This window comes from Acyrthosiphon pisum, chromosome A1, assembly GCF_005508785.2.
Source record: "Acyrthosiphon pisum isolate AL4f chromosome A1, pea_aphid_22Mar2018_4r6ur, whole genome shotgun sequence".
Taxonomy (NCBI): Eukaryota; Metazoa; Arthropoda; class Insecta; order Hemiptera; family Aphididae; genus Acyrthosiphon; species Acyrthosiphon pisum.
This window is the reverse complement of record NC_042494.1, coordinates 149,433,600-149,447,056: the sequence shown is the minus strand read 5'-3', so window position 1 is coordinate 149,447,056 and position 13,457 is coordinate 149,433,600. Positions and strand designations below refer to the sequence as shown.

At 29.0% G+C, this 13,457-nt stretch overlaps 2 protein-coding genes across 2 annotated transcripts in view; one reads left to right on the top strand and one right to left on the bottom strand.

Moving 5' to 3' along the window:
* The window catches only part of LOC100167007 (decaprenyl-diphosphate synthase subunit 1), a 38,573-nt gene extending 32,561 nt beyond the window's left edge, over positions 1 to 6,012 (top strand). Inside the window, exon 8 of the mRNA XM_008185600.3 lies at positions 5,081 to 6,012. Within this exon, the coding sequence (XP_008183822.1) occupies positions 5,081 to 5,302 (222 nt within the window). The 3' untranslated portion in view covers positions 5,303 to 6,012. The remainder of the gene's footprint in view (positions 1 to 5,080) is intronic.
* On the bottom strand, positions 3,813 to 13,457 carry LOC100161588 (TBC1 domain family member 5). The gene is made up of 14 exons (XM_016805000.2): positions 13,161 to 13,457; positions 12,840 to 13,098; positions 12,189 to 12,359; positions 10,355 to 10,449; positions 10,246 to 10,296; positions 9,621 to 9,720; positions 9,410 to 9,537; positions 9,198 to 9,343; positions 9,032 to 9,135; positions 8,887 to 8,975; positions 8,514 to 8,565; positions 8,329 to 8,439; positions 8,008 to 8,240; positions 3,813 to 4,503 (listed from the first exon to the last, which is right to left on the bottom strand). The coding sequence occupies exons 1-14, from the start codon at positions 13,232 to 13,234 to the stop codon at positions 4,416 to 4,418; spliced, it is 1,701 nt and encodes a 566-aa protein (XP_016660489.2). The 5' UTR covers positions 13,235 to 13,457; the 3' UTR covers positions 3,813 to 4,415.

Genomic DNA, 13,457 nt, shown 5'->3' with positions numbered 1-13,457 from the left:
GTTGAATAATGCAATAATTTTAATCGAAACTGTGACTCATTGCCATTTAGTCAATTTTTATTTTAGAGATATGGTAAAAAGGACCAAATCGACTTAAAAAAATTCGGTCTATCCGAATTTGGTATTCAAAACACCTGTTGCCATTTAAAAAAATGCAAGTTGTATTGCGCATGCGCACACGGAAAGATCTAAAAATGTAAAAATCATCAAGAAATGTGTATTAATGTATTCCCTATCCCCTCCCGAAAACCGCATATTAATCCGATGTCACTGGAAAGAATTATTTAGTGTTTCCATTAAAAGGAATCACACTGCATATATACATATGTGTGAGTTTTATAGTATTCGTGATTCTATTGAACAAGTATAGCGCAAAAAATTCTAATACCTACCCATGTCAAAAAACACTTTATAATTTAACTTTACCGCAAGATCGGTTAGCAAAATTCTATTCATTTATTTTTTAATGTTTGGTTGCAATTATATTGCAACTATAGTGCGAAATGGGCTACTCGAAATCGTTAAGAAAATGATGGATATAATCAAAATAACAACGATTATTAAAATGTATAGCGTACCTATATATCCAGCCCAAAAACATATACAATGTGTTAATAATATATTATGTGAATTCGCGTATTATGAAATAATTAATTATATATTATATTATATAAAGGGGGTAGGCGTCGTAATAACCAAACGTGGTGTGATAGAGGGAGGGGGGGTATATATATAATCATTAGTCATTGTCATATTTAAAATGTAACCGTCTACTCGCGATAGTTGATTTAAATTGCCAAAGGCTGGGTGTCCATTATTCTTATCCCGCCGTGTATACGCAACCCACGGTGTCGGTGAGAATGATACCGTCGGTTCGCGAGCAGATATAGGTGGGTGGGTTTCGCGACGAGTATTGACTGTGCTACAGCAGGGTTGCAGGTTGATTCGGGTATAAAAAAACTTGTGTGGGTTAACCCAAACCGTTGGTTATTGTTGAGCAATTATACCAAAACTTATTCAACCGCATTACATATCATATCCCTCCGCTGAGAAAAACGTTTAACTGCTTAAAATTATGGCCGGCAACGAACATAATACCGATGGTTACAAACGACGAAAAGGTCACAACTTAGGGTTCAAGCGACATGGCTTATTATTATTATTATTATTATTATTATTATTGGATGGAATTATTTAACGAACAGTTAAATTTTAAGTTTACGTTTTATGCAACTCTTTTTTATTTGGTTAACTCGAAGGGGTCTAAATTACATTAATAGGTATTAAACAACAATATCACAAATGTTTAGCCGTTAAAGGGACAAGCAACGTTTATAAAAATCGATTTTTGATTTTTTTTTTTTTACAGAAAATATTTGTCTACACATAATTTTGATGAGTACACGAGGTATTATAACATTATAATATAGGTCATAAATAATAATAATATTAAAATGATGTAATAGAGGATAGGTGCATTAGATAAATTATATAAAAAAAACATTTAAGGCACAAGTGTCAAAATTCTTAAACAAGTGTATTCCAATTTCCGTATCTACCTAAATATGAAAAGACAATAAAAATGTATATTTATATAAAAAGGACGTACAAATAAAACGTAAGTACCTACCTACTTCACAAAAAAATGTCAAATTGTACGCATAAAAAAATGTATTGCTTATCAAATAAATTTAAATAAACATTAAAATCACAGCAAAATGTTCTTCGACTTTCCTGAAAACCTTCGCTTAACCCCCTTTGTTTTGTGGAACTATCAATTTGATATATATTATTATTTAACCGTACGTTTATAAAAAAAAAAAAACGGTAATGTAGGTATATTACCTTTTTAATATAATATAATATAATATAATATACAACGTATTAAAATTCACTCGGACTCGATTTACCGGTTGATAATTGATTATGTACCCAATCGTTTGGGACTCGATTATTTACCTGGCCCCGACGAAGCCGCTATATCAGTGGGTTGTGTGGGGAAGGGGCGACTCATGCGCGGTATGTGTATTGTGCGAAAGTAAGACGACCGCGCCTAACCTAATTACACTAACGCCTCGATCGCAGACATTCGGTACTCACCTATATTATACCATCGAGGGCGGCACATATTGTTTGAGGGACGTTGAGAGAGTTCAAGTTATTATGAATGTTTCGCGCTGCAAAAGAAATAAAAACTCATAGGAATTGAGTACTTAATTAAATGTGAAATTCGTGTTAAAATCGTCTTGTATTTTTCCATTTTTTATCTGCCACAATATTATCATTTTGTGATAACCTCATAATTTATATAGGTCTTTAATAACGAGCTTTTTTACAACGATTATACTGTTATATAGGTAACTCAGTAACTGGAATCAATATAGGTAGGCATAGGCACTATTCAATCTAAAACCCTTAAGGGTGTGTCAATTATTTACATCGAGGTGACCTGATTTTTGTTTTCATGTTTTATTAAGTATACTGATCAATTTTGAATCACATGAACCAAAACCAGGGTACAAAAAAATGACTACGTTGTATATAATTATATTATATGTGTTTATATATATATATGAAAAAAAAATATTTATTATAAAATAATAGGCGCATAATGCAGTAATACAAATACCTCAATGCTTAAACTTAAAAGTACATTCACTATAGTATAAATTTATATTATTATCAATTTACATAACATCTTTGAACTTAGGTGTAGATATTATAGGAACTAAGATTTAAAATTTCAGTTTTCAATAAAAAATTGTATACATATATCTTTGGTATACGGTATTAAACTAATTATCAGCCAAGACATTATTATCAACGATTTTAAATCATTTTTCAATGTTTTCTTTTCTTGAAAACTAGGCGTTTTTTACTTACGACATTTATACCATACACCAAAGATATATCGACCGCATAGGTGTATAATCTGTCGCGAGTTATAATATCGAACGAATTCAACAGTCTTATACGTACAATAGCCAACTGTAACAGCTGCATGGCTCGCGTTTTATTATAATCGATAGTTTGGAAAGTAATAATATAATAATAATATTTTAAACAACGATTTTGTGTAAACGTGTGTAACTGTATAAAATCAAATTAAAAAAAATTAACATTAAATTTTCGACGTATCGCGTGGTATATATTATATACGCGTTCATTGCTTGCGACGGTTTTGGAGCACTGGACCGGCATTTTCTTCAATGAGTTATGGTGATAGGCAACTGCGGATACCCAGCGATGTTTTTTTAATGAGCCCTGCTCTCCGTTCCCCTGTTCGAACCTACCCCGTGAGGGTTGATTGGCGTATTTTCCCCCCATCGACTCTGCATACAAATAGCCCCGCGTTTCCTCGGTACGCCCAGAAAACACTTGTTCTTCCAACTGAGTTTCAATTTCTTCAAGCGTTAACGTCATCAAATCAAAAGTATATTCTCCCTCATTTTGACTACTAGAGCCATTGCTATCTTCCACCGCTGTCACTGTCTCCGCTATCACATCTCGCACTAGCTGTTGTCAATCCTTCTACAGCCAAATTGCCGCTACTGTAACAGTCATTGCGTCTTCCACTGTCGTCAAACATCGATTTATTCGGATTATACATCACGTCCTTCACAGGTGTTTCAAATCGTTGAAGATGGAACATGGTCTCTTTCGGCAAGGGGTCCTTTTGCACCCAGGCCGCGATCGCGTCATCCACTTTGTAAGCTCTCGAGGGGTTCACCCGCCACATGAGATTGGTCTGCAACGGGGACTTCAAGTCGAACTCACCTGTGGGTTTCTGGTCCATTGTCAGGAACAACGTCTTCTCGTTCAGGTTTTAGCGGATATAGCGCCGCAAGCGTTCGGTCGACTTCCGGAAGTAGGAAAAGTTCATGGACACGAATTTGAATATGTCAACTATGTACATTAGCCATTTGGTGAGTTTCAGCGCCAGTCCGATCAAAAAAGGATACGAGCAAATGGATAAACTTGATGACAAGTTTTCTCTTTAGCCATTTTTCGTTCGACCAAGTCGTTTGGTCTTACGAAAGTCACCCTTTTGGTCTGTCCGGCAATCTTCGTGTACAGGAAGGGCCAGTGGAAGTCTGTGCACAGTCTGTTCAACTTTGGCGGGTTTTCCTGTAGTATTCTGGACGATTTCCAATTTTCCAATTAATTTGACAGTCCGAAATATTTTTGTCGTCCTCTCAGATTTCTGTCGTCGTGATCGCTCACGCAAATGTTCCCGCTTTACGAATCCCTCTATCTCGCCACTGGAATTGATTCTATTTTATACTGACGACGTCAGCAGCCAAATTCTGCTCGTTTATGTCGATGCGTTGTACTTCGACTTTAACATTTCCCTCAGTGCAGGCATACTGATCGGGCGTTCTTATTTGTACTGCACTGTTGATTTTTAGGTCGTCCTATTTAGGTCTCCTACTGTGAACTCCGTCAATTCTGGGAATCTTCGGAGACGACATCCTGACCATTTTGTCGTTGTCTCGTTGAAAACTAGAAAAATACAAGAACTTGTAAATAAGTATACTGATTGCTATAGTTGGATGTATGTATAGTTATAGTTAATTAAGTAATTTATTGTTGTAAGTATTATGTTTTGTTTCAAACACTTAAATTGAACAGTGATAATACACCAAAATATATAATATATATTTTCACTCGTTTAAAACTGTCTATCTACTAAAGTATTAGTTGCATTAGTAAATAACTCTGTTTTAATCACTGGTGCTTTTATTTTGTTAATAAGATGATTACGAATTGTAATTAAAAACGTCATCACCCATATTAACAGAACGGACGAACTACATAGTACCTACATACCAGAAGACATTTGACGGCATTTTAAAACGTATTTCTTATTTATTTTCACACAAACTATAAAATACAGGATGATCCATAAAATTAAAATATAACGTTGTTGATAAAATTATCATGTGTATGCACAAAGATATAGAGTAGAACGCTAAAATCGAAATCATGACTAAACAAAATAATAGAATTACATAATAATAATATTAAAATAGTTGGTAAAAAATAAAAATAAAAATGTTATTTTGTTTTGTTCTTACAGTACCCCGAGTTGAATGCCATGATAATGCGGCGGTTCCAAGAGCCAGGCGATGCAGAACGTGCCTTCGAACTGGTACACAAGTCACAGGGTCTCGAACAGACGCGGTTCCTTGCCAAAAAACACTGTCTCGAGGCAACTCGTCTGGCCGGCAAGATTGCCGAGTCACCGTATCAAAAGTCTCTGTTGGTCGTACCCGACCTAATAGTAAATCGCATGAAATAGCCAAATCCCCTTTGCTGCACATTGCTTTAGGGTACACAGATAAATAAATGTGTATGCAAATTTTTAGATTCAATTAAAAAAAAACGTAATGGTGAACCAGTTATTATAATATAAAACTAGTCCCAATTATTCGAAAAAAAATATATAATCTATATTATGCTAACGATTTTATTTATATCGTTTGAAGTTTAAAATTGCCTTGATTCAAAGGTACACTTATTTTTGTTATTATATTATTTTATTTTTAATGTATGTTTATTATTAGTATTAATTACATACTTTTGTTTTTTTTTTTTTTAATGCTAGTACTTAAAAACAACACTATCATAATATCAACAATAAAGTAATTTCTGTATGATACCGTTGTAATGGTGATCTACATGATTTTCATCCCCATACAATTTTTATTTTTAATGTTTTATTTTTTTTTTTGTGTTACCCAAGAATTTTTTTGTTTACTTAATAATTTAATGAACAAATTATATATATACAACTAATCATAGTTTTCTGTACACTATAATCTAATTTTAACAGCGCACAAATTCATTTTTAATAAAATATATTTCAAAAACTCACATCTTGTAGCTTTTGATTAGTATGATGTTATAATTAAGATTATGGTGTATCACTTAATTTTATTTTATGAATAGAATCAAGTATAATTTTTATATTATTAAACATAAATAAAATTCAGTAAAACTGACTAACAAGATCGTATTTTTTCTCCACATTTTATTTTTCTTAACTTGATGATAAAACAAATTGTAAATACCAAAGAAAATACATTATTTTGTTATCTATAAAAATATTATTTTATTAGTCTATGATTTATATTAATTTATTATTATTATTATTATTATTATTATTATTATCTTTTTTTACCATTTAAAATTACCATTGTGTATAAAAAAAATTGTTTAATTTTTTTGTAAATGTGTTGTAAATCTGCATATATATATATTTGGGTATTTGGGTCTTATAAGCATATTAAAAATAATATTTTAAAACAACGTATATATTTTATTTTTAACACTTAATTTAGATTTTTCAATATAATGATTTGTTTGAACTCATTTTTCCTTTTCTATTTTATAATGTATTTCATACAATAGTCAATAATGACAAGAATATTTTACACCCGTAAAAATATATTATGTATGTTAGTATTGAAAAAAAAAAAATACTTATAATCAACACATTTAAAATAATTATTCTTAATATTAAGAAAAATCAGTTTATTCTAAAAAAATTTAACACAGTTTGATAGTAGTGTTAATTTTTTATTCATTAATAATCCTAAATTAAGGGCTTTTACATTTAGTAATGTTAATTTAGTTCATATTCTTAGTTTAATATCTTCTGGAACAACGAGAATCTAAACTAAATTATATTATATTCAATTAAATTATTCAAGATACTATTAAACTAAAGAACCTATTAATTATTTTGTTAAATAAGATGTTAACTAAACATAATTTTTATTAGTGAATTAAGTACTTAATGCTGTTGAAAGCGGACAATTTTTAAGGGGTTGAATTTAGGCAATATTATATATCTATCGTGAGTTATAACTTATGTAGTTATGTCATATGACTGTGTGTGTAGTGACTGATCATCAGTGTCTGTGAATTCCCCAAACGCTTTATGTAATGAAAGATAAACCACTGCTAAGATTCTTGGAAATCAGTAACATACATACTAAATACACGCAGCCATATGTCACTAAATTTTGCAATGAAAAAAGTTTCAACATAAAAGTCCTAAAATATGGAATTAAAGTTCACCCAGTACCAAAAGCCCGATTTTAATTTGGAAAACATATTTGAATTCCCTATTCTAATTTCTAGGTTATGTAGAAAATGGATTTTAGATTTTTTTATTTTGTTCAATTAGTATAATACCAAATGAATTTTCTTTTTTTTTCAAAATTCGCCTTTACTTTAGTGTTGCAAAAAAAAAAAATCGAAAATCCATTTCCTACATAACCTAGAAAAGAGAAAAAGGAATTTAAATATGTTTTCAAGATTAAAATTGGGCTATTGGTACTAGGTATTTTTTCCTCTGTTTATTGGTCTAAATGCACAAAAAAAGACCCGTTTTCAACAGCCTTAATAGGATATATTTTTAATTTGATTTTTACATTAATAAAAATCTAGGTTTACCAAATTATTTCAGCGGAAATTAATCTAAATAAGTATCTACTTCATAAATTGTTAACTGTGAATTATAATACTGTTTTCTTTAATTATAGTACTCATTCCTATTTTCCCTTTCAATTTATATTGAAAATACATTGACAACCATATGCTATAAGTGAATACTAAAAAATATAATAATCTTAAAATATTTGTTTGAAATAGTATCAAATTAATGTTTAAAGTTTCTAATGCACCCATAGATTCTACAAAAGGTATTAAAAATATAAAACTTTTGATTTTATATATAATTGTTATAATTAGATAAAAATTATTCATATTATAACAACTTATATTAAACAAAATGCTGTTTTTAATAGTCAAGTATACACAGTTAAAATATTTTTAAAAAAAAAAACAACAAAATATATTATGCTTAAAATGTACTAATATGAGAATGTAAAATGAGTAGTAAAAATATCAAATCACAGAAAATACAAATCTTTATAAACGTTAATCAGATGTAATTTATAGGCAAAATAAATTAAGCAAATGCATATTTGTATTTACCGTTTCATCTGTTTTAATGGATTTTTTATTGGTGCTCCTTGTATTTGTGAGTCAGTTGAATTTTCTGTCTTACGAAATACTTTCATAGTGATAGCAGAAGCAGGAGGAGGTAACAATGGTCCTCCTTCTGGTGTTTCAGGTGTAAGGAGTGTTTCAATTGGAGTTGTTGTACTCCGCACAACATCTTTACCCATTTCTATGATACCTTGACGCGTACTAAGCATTCCACATAACTGTATACAAGATCATATAATAATTGTAGTTAACAATGTCATATTATATTTTAATTAAACATTATTAAATAATTATGTTTTTTCTTACTTCTAGCATTCCAGTTAGAGCTTGTCTTGCCTCTTTATTATGAATAGGGATAGCTGGATCTAAAATGGAATGATACTGCGTCAACTTAATTCTACACAACTCAAGTAGGTCCTAAAATTACATCAAATTATTAACATTCATTCAAATTTATTAAAATATAATATTTGTTAATAAATTTTAATTACATCTGCTGCATTTCTGGTTGGTCTTGGTGCATAACTAATAAGTTTAGATGGCCTGGAAAAAAAACGATTTATTTATAGGTACATTTTAGTAAATTTGATTTATTCATAAATTATTTTAATTGATTAAATCATATTATGCATTATTGTATTATAAAATTAAAATCTATACTTGAGTTAAGCAGAATGTTATTTTTTCTACCAATTAGTAAAATGAAATAATTACATAACACTAATAATTTATTAAATTATATTAAAGGTGAACATTAAAATTAATTTAAATAGTAATCACTTTAAAAAAATTGATTTTCCTGTTCTTTGAACTTAAAATCTTGTATAAAACAGATTTGATTTGTTTGTTAACATAAATACTAACCGTTCAACGTGGTGTTCTGTAATATTAGATTTTATGTTGTCGCTCTTATCGTGTTTAAGAGAATTTATAACAGATGGCAATATATACATCTGCAATAATATAAAATTACAACAAAATCAATTAAACTAATGGAAAAACTTTTTACCTTGGGATCAAACATATGCAAGGCATATTCAATAACAGTCATCACATCGACATGAGGATACCTCATTAAATAATGCAAACAGTCTGTATTGTCACTTTTCAGTACTGGAAATAAAAATTATTTAAAAAATATAAAAAAAATTTGAATCATACATTGAATCACTTACATTGAATTCTTATTAGGACCAACATAGCCACAAAAATATGATTAACCAATGCAAAGTCTTGAGGTGATGTCGCAAAAATAGCATCCCATAACACTAATAAATCTATTAATAAAAATTCTCCACCAAACAGTAATCTCAACCAACGGCTAAAAATGATAACAACCATTATTCCGTTGGAAAAAAATTTAGTACAGCTATAATAATCTTCTTACAGTCCAAAAGTAGTAAATGAAATATCCAGATCCAATAAATGTCCATATAGTTCTGGGTCATGTTTTGTCAACATTGTATCACGTATTTTGGAAAGTTTTCGAACAACTTCACTTTCACATGTAGAACTCTAAAACGATTAACAGATATTAGATATTACAATAGTCAAAAATAAAAAATAAAAATGTTTAACAAAAATGTATATAAACTCACAGTAGTCTTTACATGTTCAGTTGGTTTTTGAGCTGATACGATAAAATCGTTAATATTATAATAATCCTTCATTATCTCCATTATAATATTAAATAGGGAACTAAAATTAAAAAGTATTTAATAGTTTTAATAGTATTTAATTTGTCTTAAGTACTAAGATTATTAATAAATGATTACACAAGCATATTGTGTTGTCTTACAAATATACAACATAATCTGTTAAATAGCAAATTTTTAGTTTGGCAGAACCAATGAAACTTAAGGTATTAACTTTAGTACTAGACTATTAGAGTAAATTGAGTTATTGTCAAACTTAAATTTAAGAACGTCATCTATATTTGTGTCTAAGGTTTATATGATATTTAATTTTTTATGCAAGTTATGAATTTGTAAAATATTAAAATATGCACGCTTACCTATATCTTGATTTATAATTGAAATGTCGTAAAATGACCAACGTACAAACACAATAGTTTTATATTACTTTGATAATAGGTCAATTCACTCTAATACTTAAATTAACAACACAAGGTTGATATTTCTAAACAGAAGTTTACTTTTGTACATATTTTGTAAGAAAAAAAAACAATACAGCAGGTGTAGGGATTAAAAATAAAGTACTTACTATGCATCTGCTTCCAAAAATGCAGGATCAAGAATTTTTTGGATTAAGTCACTAAAAAAAAAAAATAATATTGAGATAAATCAAACATTTTCAATTCAATTTAATTTACCTAACATCAGAAGATGACTGTTCCAAAACATGAAGTAATGCCTGATGGTCACAATGGAGAACAAACAATAATGGCGCGAGGATTTCATGCATACCCTACATAAAGAATAAAATATAATAAATAAAATCTTCGCATAAAATATAATTGAAAACAAAAACTAACAATCGGTAAACAGTGTCATAAGTGATCTACCATAATTTTTGCGATCTACATATATTGCTCAGTGGAAAGTCAGTCAAAAAAATACATACAAGTAGTTTATGCAAATATTATTAAAGTAAACTTTAGTAAATATAAATTTATGGAGAGGCATGTTACATAAAATATTATTTAACAGAAATACAAATAATTTATAAAAATGTGGAATCAGTCAAAATGTCCCCTCAAAAGTGTACCTATTTAAAAATAACTTGTTTTTAAATTATTATTACTATTACTATATTAATTACTCACAAAATATTGTTATCATGCAGAGTTCAATACTTAATTACAATAAATTCTTAAAATTTAAATTTAACTGAGATAAATTTTAACATAAAAGGGCATTAATAAAATACGATTCAGTTGAGTTAGCCACACATAAAGGAGTTATAATTTTTTTTTCTTGTGGATCACGTGAACACAAAATGTGAGGAAAATTGAAATCGCCAATCATAATAATAATAGAACTTGGGTAATTATGAAACTGTCCTAATAATAAATTTTTGTTTTTTAAAATGGAAGAAAACAAAAAGTTGCTCTAGTGATAGTATTGACACGTTTAATAAAGAAGGGTTCAAAGAATTATTTACAGCTATTAGTATGCCACCGCCTCTAAAACAAGAACTGGTATTTTTGTTTCTATCCAACCGAAAAATTGAATAATTTGTAAAGCCTAACTCTGTATCACTTACATTTTCGTTTAGCCATGTTTCAGTAAAATTATAAATATCGAAATTAGACAAAAAAGAGAACTATACTCCATTCCAAATAAGAAACACCACGGCGGCTAAGGGCAAAACCGGTTTTGCTACGTAAAAGTGGGTGTTTCTTATTTGGAATAGAGTATAGGTATACAATATATTTAGTTTTGAAGTTTAAACCCTAAATACTAAATAGTCTGCAATTTAAACAGCTAAATAAACATTTTATTGCTTTTATTAATTACAATATTAATGCTCACAATCTTATTGGTTATGATTTTAAAAGTTAAATTGTATAATGATAGTGTTTTAATCGGTTATAAGTCATGACTATATTAAAGGATAATATAAAATTGTTTGTTGTAACATACCATTTATTATCTACCTATTAACAATTGTTCTATAATTTTTCTAATACATATAAATGAATGTTTAAGATGTAAATCAGAAAATTATAACATATATATAAGTGCCGAACCTATACTTATCTCTACTTGAATTGCTCATTGATTTGCCTTTTCTTTATAAATTGGCCAGTTAATGGAAATACTTCATAACGTTATAAACTAATTGTCAATGGTAAGGTCTTCAAATTATGATTTTTATATGCCAAATATTATTAAAACTGAGAACTCACTAATAAGTGATTTTTATTATAATTCAAAAGAAAATGTGAAGAAGATATCAACAAATTATTTCATTTTAGAGAAATATTTTGAAACAGCTATTAAAAATGTAAAATGAATAATATATTATTTTAAACCTTTATATTTTTAATCCATACACAATTGTAAATATTGATGATTATTATAATCAACATCAACCTAAACGTCCCAAACAAGAAAATTATTTAAAATTTGGATAAACCTATATAATTAGGCGTTAATTACCTACTACTAAGTAAAAAAATACATCATTAAAATATTACATACTTGTCTATAGCTCAAGTCAGGATGTTCCCTTGAATAACAAAACAATATATCAATCATTATGTTTCGAATTTTTTTCGTTCCAAAATATTCAACTTCAGGGGAAGTTCGTATCACATCTTGTTCAATAATTTTCTTTAATTCAATGTCTTTAAAATATTGTTTCCAAATACTCTAAAATAAATAATGTACAATTGAACCACTTGATTTAATTTCCAAGCATAAATCAAAAATAGCAATCAGTACAAATTCTATGCAGTGACAAGCTCTGCTAAAATTATAGGCAAAATCAAAGTACTAAGTAAAATTGTATAATACGACCATACTAAATTATTAATAAACATTAATTAATAATTCATTTGTGATATCTATGAACGAAAAAGTATTGTCATACAGAATATTGACCTAAACTCCCATATGAGCACAAACAATTATTAGCAGAGTTTATCTCTCTATAGAATGTTGCCTTAACAGGGCTGTCCTTAGGGGGGGGGGGGGCAGGCCTAAGCCATGGGCCTTGTGCTTTTTGCTTACATTTGGAGATCTCGCGTTTGAAAAAAATGGTAAAATTTGTTTAAAAATTAGTTTTCGCCCTGAGCCTCGCAAATCCTAAGAAAGGCCCTGTGCCTTAAATATAATGGGAAAGAAACAAACATCTTCGTCTTGCGACAGTGGGTCGTCCGGTCCAGAATCCTGTGTGTGTGGATCATTGTAATGTGTCAATTTAATTGTTTCGTACAATGACCGATATTTTTCAATAGCCATCAACCATTCAGATGAATCTGGTGGCAGTATTTCCAGTAAAAGACGCCAACACACACTTCTAAATCTAGATGTCCTTAATTTGGCTTTGATAGCAGTAACTCGTAGTTCATCAATGTTGGTGATATTGAATAAATATCTCCACTCAGTTCTATATAATTTTCAAAACTTATAATTTCAATTAAAATTAAGATTTTAACAAAAAGTACATACTCGTATAGTTTGACGGAAACATTTTGACTATTATCATCAACAAAGTTGTTCTCATCTACGTCAGAGTAAAACATTTAGGAGTGAACGACAAATATTGTTTGATCACTACACATTCAAATTCAATTAAGCACGTCAATTCAATAATGAAATGAAACACACGAGTGCTTCAATGATTAAACTATATTTTTAATATTATGAATAGTTAGGTATATCCACTTAAAGCATTAAGCGATTGAACTAATGAACTATTCAATATTATTAAATTAAACAATTAGTAATATTTTTATCACCATTTTA